We start from the raw sequence: 10,780 nt of genomic DNA, 5'->3' as shown, positions 1-10,780 counted from the left end.
GCACCATGCACCAAAACTGCCCATGCTGAGCTGTGTTCTGTCAGACCCACCAAATCATAAGGTTGGGAGGATCCAGCAGCAGCCCATGGTTAGACTGAGGCCAGGGGATCCACGCAAGTTGCATGAACAGGTAGCTTAGACCCCAATGGCTCCTACCATTGCTGTACCAGCAGCTTTCCCTCAACTATAATCATATGGAAGATCTTTTACAATCAGATTTTGGAGAGGGCAAAAGCACAAGCTTGGTTTATAAATAGTAGGCTTGGCAGGTGGGGCAGTGCTCCTAAGGGATTGCCTGGAAAGAGTGATCAGGAAAATCCTCCCAATGAGCAGAACTTTGGGAGGTACAGATGGTCTGAGGGTAGAGTGCACGTAGATTAATAGGCAGTGGCAAATGGCTCGGAAGGAGAAAGATGGGAAGATTGGCAGCTAGGAAGTCTTGGGAACAGCCATGTGGATGGACAGGTGGGAGTGGACACAAAGAGTAAATATCTTTGTATCACCTACTATGTCTGTTCTGATTTTCTGCCTGTGGACCTGTGCATTTTGATGGAAGGATGTTGAATCCTCAACTCTGATAGTGGGTTCATCTATTTCTCTTTGCCATTCTATCCATTTTTGTCTCACATGTTTTGATGCTCTGTTGCTAGGAGCACATATGCTAATAATTGCTATATACACTTGGAGAGATGGCCTTTTTATCATTATGTAATATCCTTCTTTATTTTTGATAGCTTTCCTTACTTTGAAATCTGATTTCTTTGAAGTTATTATAGCTAATCTTGCTTTCTTTTGATTAGCAGTAACATGGTATGTCTTTCTCCGTCCATTTCCTTTTATTCTATGTGTGGTTTTATATTTAAAATGAGATTCTGGTAGATAACACAGAGTTGGCTCTTATTTTTTGCTGCACTCTGACAATTGGTCTTTCAATTGGTGCATTTAGACCACTGATGTGCCAAGTGATTTTTGATGTAGTTGGATTAATGTCTTATTTGTTAATATTTTCCATTTATTGCCCTTGTTCTTTGATTTTATTTTTATCTTCCACTCTTTTCCTGCCTTTTGTGGTTTTAACTGAGCATTTTATATGATTCCTTTTTCTCTTCTTTGTTAGCATATTGGTTACACTTCTTCTCCTCCCCCCTTTTTAGTGGTTATCGTAGAGTTTGCAATATACATTTATAGTTAATCCAAGTTCACTTTCAAATAACACTACACTAACTCACAGGTAGTGTTAATACCTTATAATAACAAAGTAATTTTAATTCCACCCTCCTGTCAATGCCCTCAAAATTGTGCTTGCCAAGAGTGATGTCAGAAAAAACATAGGAAATAGAGAAATCTAAGGGCCCACTCCTTCACAGAAACACTGAGGAAATTAGCAAAACTATTAGAATCATCTTTATCTGAACTCCAGAAAACAGTCAAATGTTTACAACAACCAAAGAATTCTTCATCAAGAAAAAACAAACTGCAGCAAAATAGAAGAACTTAAATGTTTAGAAAAGTCACTATAAATAAATTACAAGCTACAACAATCAGCAACAACAAATGAGAGGGAGGGAGGAGAATCTGATATCCAGAATTATTACATTATAATATTCAAAATGTCCATTTTTCAACAAAAATTATGAAACATGCAAAGAAGGAAGAAAATATGGCCCATTCACAGGGTAAAAAAAGCAATTAGTAGAATACATTTTTGAGGAAACCCAGGAATTGGGCTTACTAGACAAAACTCTCTCAATATAGTCTCTGAGTTAAAAAAAAAACTGTGAACAAAGAACTAAGGGAAACCAAGAGAATAATCTCTCACCAAATAAGGAATATCAATAAAGAAAAATATAAAAAGGAACCAAATAGAAATTCCAGAGTTGAAAAGTACAATAAGTAAAACGAAAACTTCTCTAGAGGGGCTCAATAGCACATTTAAGCAGGCGAAAGAGAGAATTAGTGAACGTGACACTAGGTCAATTGAAATATTCCAGCCTGAGGAGTAGATGGGGGAAAAAAGAATGAAGATAAATAAACAGAACTTAAGAGACCTGTGGGACAGAGTCAAGCACACCAGCATACACTTAATAGGAGTCCCAGAAGTAGAGAAGAGAGAGGAAGGAGCAGAAAAAATATATGAAGGACTAATGGCCAAAAGCTTCCCACACTTGAAGAAAGCTATGCACCCACACATCCAAGAAGCTCAATGAACTCCAAGTAGAATAAACTTGAAAATATCCACACTGAAACACATTATAACTAAATTATTCAAAGACAGAAAGCAGCAAAAGAGAAAGTTAACAGCCAATTTCTCATCAGAAACTGTGAGACCAGAAAGAGTAGGATGCCATGTTTAAAATGTTGAAAGGAAACACTGTCAACCAAAAAGTCTGTACCCTACAAATGCATTCTTCAGAAATGAAGGCAAAATTAAGACATTTCCAAATAAATAAAAATCGAAAGAGTTCATCGCTAGCAGACCTGCCCTACAAGAAACGATAATTCAGGCTGAAATCAAAAGGCACTAAACAGTAGCTTGAAGAAGTAACACCAGGAAAGTCGACAGTTCAGGTAGTTTGCGAGTTTACATGTATTTCTCCATTGTATCTAGCTTTTCTAATGTTTTGATGTATACTAGTCTCACAGACAGTTGATTCTTGAACAATGTAGGCTTGAACTGCGTGGGTCCACTTATACACAGATAGTTTTCAACAGTAAATGAAACAGAACTACTTGATGCATGGTTGTTTGAATCCACAGATGCAGAGAAACCACAGAAATAGAAGGCCATGTGGATTAACCGCTGTGTTGTTCAAGGGGCAACTGTGATCGTTTTTATTTATGTAAGGTCAGCAGAGATTTACCTGTTTTTGTTTCTGATTTTAGTAGTTTTGAGACTTCTCTTTTTTCCTTAGTCAGTCTAGCCAAAGTTTTGTCAATTTTGTAGCTCTTTTCAGGAACCAAATTTTGGTTCACTGATTGATTTCTAGGGTTTCACTATTGATTTTCTAGTCTCAGTTTCATTAATCTGTGTTCCAACATTTATTTCCTCCTTTTTGTTACCTCTGGCTTTAGTCTGCTTTCCTTTTTCTGATTCCTTAAGGTGTAAAGTTAGGTTATTGATTTAAATCTTTTTTCTTTTTAAATTAAGTGTTGATAGTTATAAATTTCCCTGTGAGCATTGTTTTTGCAATGTCTCATAAGCATTGGTTTGTTGTGTTTTCACTTTTATTCATCTCAAAGTATTTTCTAATTTCCCTTGTGATTTATTCTTTGATCCATTTGTTGTTTAAATGTGTGTTGTTTAACTTCTACCTATTTATGAATTTTCCAGTTTTTCTTTCTTTCTGTTTTTTCAGGCACAGCTCTAAGTACTTTTTTTTTTATTTTTAAGCTTTTTTATTGAGTTATTTTTCCAGTTTTTGTTGTGTTATTGATTCCTAGTTTCTTTCCATTGTAATCAGAGAAGATATTTTCGTGTGATTTCAGTCTTTTTAAATGGCTTGAGGTTTGTTTCGTGGCCTAACATATGATCTAATCTGGAGAATGTCCCATGTGGACTTGAGACAAATGCGTGTTCTGCTGTTGTTGAGCTGAGCGTTTCGTATACGCCTGTTAGGTCTGGCTGGTTTGCAGCATTCTTCAAGCCCTCTATGCCATTGCTGATCTTTGGTCTAGTTGTATTACTTCGTTTTTTATTAGTGGAGATGCCTTTTTAAAGTCTGCAACTGTTATTGTAATACTGCAGCTGTCTATTTCTTTCTTCAATTCTGTAATTTTTGCTTCATATATTTTGAGGGTCTGATGCTAGGTGCATATGTATTTATAATTGTCATAGCTTCTTGGTAAATTGATCTTTTATCAATATTTAGTGCCCTTATTTGTCTTTTACAATAATATTTGACTCCAAGTCTATTTTGTCTGATTTTATTATAGCCATCTAGCTTTCTTTCAGCTACTTTTGCACAAAGTATATCTTTTTCATCCTTTCACTTTCAATCTATTTGTATCTTTGGATCTAAAGTGAGTGAACCGACTCAAGAAGAAACAGGTAATCTGAACACATATAAAACAGGTGATGAGATTACAACAGCAGTCAAAACCCTCCCCCAAAAGAAAAGCCCAGGACCAGGAAGTTTCAAGCTGAATTCTACTGAACATCTATAGAAAAATTAGCATCAAGTTTTCCAAAAAAAAAAAAAAAATAGAAGATGAGGGAACACTTTCTAGCTCATTCTGTTAAGTCAGCATTATCCTGATATCAAAGCTAGAGACAAAGACAACAAAAGAAAACTATAGACTAATATTCCTTAGAGATGAAGATTTTTTAAAACCTCAACGAAATACAATCAAACCAAATACAGCAGCAAATTAAAAGGATTATACACCACAACCAAGTGGGATTTATCCTAGGAACACAAGAGTAATTCAATATATGAAAACCAATCAGTATAATGTACCACATTAACAGAACTGAAAGGGAAAAAAACACATGATCATCTCAATTGATGCAGAAAAAGCATTTGACAGAAGCTGACAATATTTTATCATAAAAACACTCAACAAACTAGGACTAGAATGGAAGTTCTTCAGTATAACATAGGGCATTACAAAAAAAAAAAAAAAAAAGAAAAGAAAAGAAAAGGAAAGAAACCACAGCTAACACCATATTCAAAAGTGAAAGACTGAAAACTTTCCCCTTACAATCAAGAGTAAGACAAGGATGCCTACTTTCACCATTTCTATTAAACATTATACTAGAAGGTCTTGCCAAAGCAATTAGGCAAGAAAAAGAAATAAAAGACATCCAAATTGTGAAAGGAAGAAATAAGACTTAGCACAGAGCTACAGTCATCAAAACAGTGGTAATGGCATAAAGGTAGACATATAGATTGATGGAATAAAATTGAGGGTCTAGAAATAAACCTACATGTCTTTGGTCAATTGATTTTCAACAAGGGTGTCAAGACAATTCAATGGGAAAAGAATAGTCTCTTTAATAAATGACTTTGAGAGAACTGGATAGTCGTATGCAAAAGAATGAAGTCAAACCCTACCTCACACCATGTACAAAATTTAACTCAAAATGGATCAAAGACCTGACTATAATAGATAAAGCTATAACACTAACACTATTAGAAGAAAACATAGGGGTAAATCTGCATGACCTTAGATCTGGCAATAATTTTTTCGATACAAGCCCAAAAGGACAAGCAACAACAAAAAATATAGATAAATTAGAATTCATTAAAACTAAAAAATTCTATATATCAAAGGACAGTATCAAGAGAGTAAAATAGAAAGCCACAGAAAGAGGGGAAATATTTGCAAATCATAATTCTGATAAGGGCCTTGTATCCAGAATACATAAAGAATTCCTGTAATTCATCAAGAAAAAGACAAACAGCCCAATTTAAAATGGACAAAGCACTTCGATAGACATTTCTCCAAAGAAGACATACAGCCAACAACACATAAAAGGATGACTGTACCAAATGCCACTGCACTGAACACTTTCAAATGGTTAAAACGGTAACTTTAATATTGTACATTATCACACACACACACGCCTGCTAACGATTTCTAAGAGCAAGACCCCCACTCACAGCAGCACAGGGCGTTACCGGCGCTGAAAACCTTGCTTGGTGTTACAGGTGGAACATTTATGTTTTAATCTGAGAAGCTTTAATTTTTAATGAAATCGAGTAGCTTTTTATATGCTAATTGGGGATCTGAACTGAGGATGTATTTGATGCTTTTGTATCTCGCCCTGTTTTAAAGACTCTTTGATTTTATATTGCGATATTTTCTGGCAGTTCAATATCTCCAATTTGCACATCAAAAAGATTCCTTTTGGGTTCTGACTGAAATCACATCAGTGCTGGATTGACCCAGGGGAAGTGGAGACTCTACAGCCCTGAGTTTCTTGCCCACAGCTCTCTCGGGTCCCAGTGGACATACGAGGTGTGTGTCCATTGGTCAGGTTTACTATTTTGTTCCCAACTTATCTTCTTAACTTTCTTCTTAGGTGCTTTGTAGTTTGGCTGCCACAGCTCTGGGCACCTCTCCCCGTCAGGGTGTCACACAGGCGCAGGCGGTGTTGGGGAGGGGCTGCTAGTGGCCGGGAGCGTGTCTCACGCCCAGCCCCTCCATGAACATGACACTTGGCAGAAACTTGCCTCATATGTTCTCTACAAGTTTTCTGGAGCCAAAGAACAGATGGGAAAACAGATTCTTGCAAAATACTCACGTGTTGAGTGAGTAAAACCTAATTGTAGAAAACACACCAGCACTAAACAGGGTCCCGTGCGCCCAGCTCCAAACATCAACACGGAAGGGAGGGCGTGGGAGCCTCCTCCCGCTGGGGCAACGCGCACACCCGGGAGGGGTATAAAAGCTGACAGCCCCAGCACCTCACACTCACACACACACTCACACACTCACACTCACACCCTCCTCCAGCCTCACACCCCAACCATGGCCGCTTCCGCCCTGTCCACCTGCTCCAGCGACCTGAGCTACGGCAGCCGGGTCTGCCTGCCCGGTTCCTGTGACTCCTGCACCGGCTCCTCCTGGCAGGTGGACGACTGCCCAGAGAGCTGCTGTGAGCCCCGCTGCTGCGAGCCCCGCTGCCTGACCCTCCTCTGCGCCCCAGTGAGCTGTGAGCCCAGCCCCTGCTGCCAGCTGACCTGTGAGCCCAGCACCTGCCAATCAGGCTGCACCAGCTCCTGCACAGCCTTGTGCTGCCCGCAGTCTAGCTGCCAGCCCTCCTGCTGCACCTCCTCCCCCTGCCAGCAGGACTGCTGTGCGGCCCTCTGCTGCAGGCCTGTGTGCTGCAGGCCCGTGTGCTGCACACCTGTCTCCTGCAGGCCCGTGTGCTGCAGGCCCGTGTGCTGTGAGCCCACCCCCTGCCCCTCGTCCTGCTGCAGACCCTCCTCCTGTGTGTCCCTGCTCTGCCGCCCTGTGTGCAGACCCGCCTGCTGTGCCCCCGCCCCCTCCTGCCAGCCCAGCTGCTGCCGCCCGGCCTCCTGCGTGTCCCTGCTCTGCCACCCCAGGTGCTCCCGCTCGGCCTGCTGTGTCTCCGACTCAGCCTAGAAGTCCAGCTGCTGACTGGCTGTACTGCCGGCCTCTCTCCAGCTTCTGGCTTTGACCCTGAGCCCAGCTGTCCTCTCTCAGGAGCCCCGGAGCCCCTCTGCTGGCACCAGGACCTCCCCTCTCTCGTTGGTGGACACACAGCTGCTGCCTAGAGGGGACCTGAACATGCCACCCTCAAACCCCCCAGCCGTGGGGGGACTGCCGGCCCTGGGAGCCCTCTTCTGCACGGTTGGGTTCTTATATTCCATGTGTCAAAGGTCAACTGCCATCATTAATAAAATGAGATAAATGAAAGGAAAGAATCAGTCGAGATGACGGTGTCTTTACTTTGGAGAGTTTATTTAGCACATGTTTGTAACACAAGGACAATTCTAAATGGTGAGACCCTCCAGATCAGGGTCACTGTGACACCTTTGTCATCCACGTGACTGAGATGTAGACAATGGCCACTCACAGATGCCGCCCACCAAGGTACCACATGAAACAAGAGTAAACCGTGAAGCCTTCCTCCCATCTGGTGGACAGCGCAGGCAGCTCCTGGGAGTGTCCGGGAGGGCGTGGGCAAGGCCAGGACATGACATCAAATGGCTTGGCTTGGATACAGGAGACAAAAAAAAACAGGGCTGGAGAGGAGGTTTGATTTGAATTGAATGAAGGATGAGAAAGTGCCGGGCATAGTGGGTGCTGTAAGGATTCCCTCTGCACGTCGCATCCTGGGGATCACGTGACATCACAATGACATCTTTCTAGATATGTGGCTTCGCTCAGGGCGGCCTCCCCATGGTGCACCTCCTAGACTATTTCTCAGTTCCCAAACAGCTCCCGCAGGCACCCTGGCATGGCAGTGCCTCCTTCTGCCGAGGCTGATGCCTCCTCCCGGCATCTCCGCCCCCGCCCCCGGCCCTGTGCCCAGGGTGGCCCAGCGCCCACGCTCTGGAGGGGCCTGTGTTCACACCACGGGGGCTGAGCTGGCACTTCCTAGGGCAGCCCCCCCCCCCCGGTTTCTGGGCCAGATTTCCCCTTCCCGGAATAGCGCAGGCATCCCACACGCAGTGTTCCTGCGATCGCTGTGGTTCCGGATGGGAGTGTGGCCTGCCTCAAACTGGACTCTCCTCGGAACAAAGGAAGCCATGGCACAGCCATGTGGTGTGCAAAGGAGGGGCCAGACCAGTCTTGCAGCTTCGAGCGGCCCCTGTGATGGGCTGAACCGTGTTCCCTGAACAAGACATGCTGGAGCCCTAATCCCAATACCTCTGAACATGACCTTACTTGGAAATGGCATCTTTGCAAATCTGATCAAGTTAAAATGAGGCCTGGAAGGTGGGACCCAATCCAGAGGTCACATGACCGTGTCCTCATTATAAAAAAGGAAGCTGCAGACACAGAGCCATGCACAGAGGGAAGACGGGAGAAGATGCAGGCGGGGATCAGGGTGGTGCCTAGAGCCAAGGACACCAGAGATGCCTGCAAACATGGGGAACCAGGAGAGGGGATGGAGCGGATTCCCTGCCACCCTTGGAAGGGACCAGCCTCCCACACCTTGGCCTCCAGACTGTGAGACCATGCATTTGTGCGGTTGAAGCCGCCCAGTCTGGGTGCTTTGCATGATAGCCCAAAGAGGATGCTGCAGCCCGTCCCCAACTCTGGCCCTTGCAGAGGGTGGAGAGGCCAAGAAGAGGGTGCTTGCAGGTCAGGGACCCAGGCCCTGGGGTGCTGAGCTCTGGAGAGCATGTCCTTGGAGAAAGCTGTCCCTGAGGAGGGAGGACTGGGGCCTTTACATCCTCTGCAGGCAAGGGAGGGGGCTCCCAGGGGGTCACCACGAGGGCGGCAGAGTCCCCTGCAGGGAGGACCACCACTGCCCCGGGCCGTGATGCCCAGAATCTGTGCTGGATGCTCGGGGAGGGGGCACAGGTGTGGGCCAAGGGGGATGCCGCCCGAGAGTCCCCGTGGCCCCGGTGTGGACTCGCGGGAGAGAGGGCAGGGTGGACTCAGGCCAGGGGAGAGAGCCTGGAGCAGGACAGACCTGGGCAGGAAGACCATCAGCCTCCGAGTGACCGAGGAGGGAAGGTCCGGCTGGAGGGGCTCTTCCCCCGGCTGGGGGCACAGGGCAGGAAGAGCCCCGAGGGGGAGAATGGGCTCCGAGACCGGCAGCAGGGCCGGGGAGCCGGCTCCGCAGCCCCCGCGTGGCTCTCCTTCCTGCCCTTTGTGTCCCCACTTCCACCCACAACCCTGAAGGTCACCACACAGTTGAAGGATCACAGACGGAGTGTGGAAGTGGGGGGCTGTGCCACCGAGAAGCGGGCCGTCCTGTGGCTGCCGTAAAAGTGACCACGAACGTGGCTGAAGCAGCTCAAAAGTGTTGTCCCCCAGCCGTGGAGGCAGAATGGGAAGGGAGTCTCCTGGCCACAGTTGGGGTGTGAGAGGGCGGGCTCCCCCGGAGGCTCCAGGGCAGAGTGTGACCCCCGTCCTTTCAGCTTCTAGAGGCACTGCATCCTCGGCTTGTGGCCTCGAGTCTTGCTTCCCCCTCCTGGGGCCTCCCCTTCTGTGGCCGTCTCCTCGCCCCCCATCAGTCCCACCTGGAGGACCCAGAGCATCTCCCATCGCAAGGCCCTCAATTTACTCCCGTCCGCAAAGTCGCTTTGCCGTGTAAGGGGACGTATCGCAGGTCTTGAGGGCAGGACATGGCATCCCTGGGGAACCACAGAAGTCCTCCCCGCCCCGCCAGGCTCTTTCCCACCCACGGGGAGGGGGAGGAGCCCTGCGTGTCTGCAGAGCATCCTGGTTTAATTTAGTGGTGTGAGCGCCACCTATCAATGCTGCACAGAAGGACATTTTACACAAAAGGGGTAAGTTCAGGACCTTAATGCCCTCGGTCCACCCAGAGCAGGGTGAGGACTGGTCTTGTAAGGTCAGGGTACAGAGTTGGGTCCCTCGCCTGAGCGCTGGGAGTTCACCTTCAGCACGAGCTTGGTCACCCACATGGCCATCTGGTGACCTGACCTGCTCTGTAAAAGGAATTTTCTAGAATCCGGGGGAACCACCCCTGGAGGAAGCAGTTTAGGGAATGACGGGGGGGGAGAGACACTGCTCCGCGAGCATTGCGCTCTGACGTTTACTAGACCTTCGGTGCAGGAGGCTGCCGAGCCTGGACGCCGTCCCAGCCGGCGTGGGCGCCGGGCAGGTGACCCCGCCGGGGACGAGGCCCTCGGCCTGGCCGGCTGGGATCGAGCAGCCTCGCTGCGACGCAGTCTCGTTGGGCACGGAAGGTGTGGAGAGGACGATGTCTGGGCCGCCCCCTGGGAGTTCAGAGTTGGCTGCTTCTGACCCACACACGGGCAGGGGTCCCGGCAGGGCCTGGGCTCAGCAGCAGGAAGGGACACCACAGGGGATGGGTCTGCAGACCAGGGCGGGGCAGGAGGGCGGGCAGCACCCGGAGGACTGGCGGGAGGGGGCCACACACACAGGGGCTTGCAGCTCACGGGCAGGTGTGTGGTCAGCTTGCAGCTCACAGGCACACACACGACAGGCCTGCTGCTCAGTGACACATAGCAAGTCTCCCGGCAGGGGCTGGGCGCACGGCAGGCCGGCCGGCAGCCCGCAGAGCAGCTAGTGTGGCACCTGGTGAGGCGCTGAGGTGGGGTCAGGACTGAGTACAGGGCTGGTCTGGAGGCTCCTCCCCTGGGTGACC

General features: G+C 47.3%; 1 protein-coding gene across 1 annotated transcript; it reads left to right on the top strand.

Annotated features, from left to right (window-relative positions):
- Window positions 1–6,394: 6,394 nt before the first annotated feature.
- On the top strand, window positions 6,395–7,394 carry LOC123611738 (uncharacterized). The gene has a single exon (XM_045503962.2). The coding sequence runs from the start codon at window positions 6,475–6,477 to the stop codon at window positions 7,090–7,092; it is 618 nt and encodes a 205-aa protein (XP_045359918.2). The 5' UTR covers window positions 6,395–6,474; the 3' UTR covers window positions 7,093–7,394.
- Window positions 7,395–10,780: the final 3,386 nt, after the last annotated feature.

The sequence above is a fragment of the Camelus bactrianus genome, chromosome 1 (assembly GCF_048773025.1).
Source record: "Camelus bactrianus isolate YW-2024 breed Bactrian camel chromosome 1, ASM4877302v1, whole genome shotgun sequence".
Lineage (NCBI taxonomy): Eukaryota > Metazoa > Chordata > Mammalia > Artiodactyla > Camelidae > Camelus > Camelus bactrianus.
This window is presented reverse-complemented; position numbering and strand designations above follow the sequence as displayed.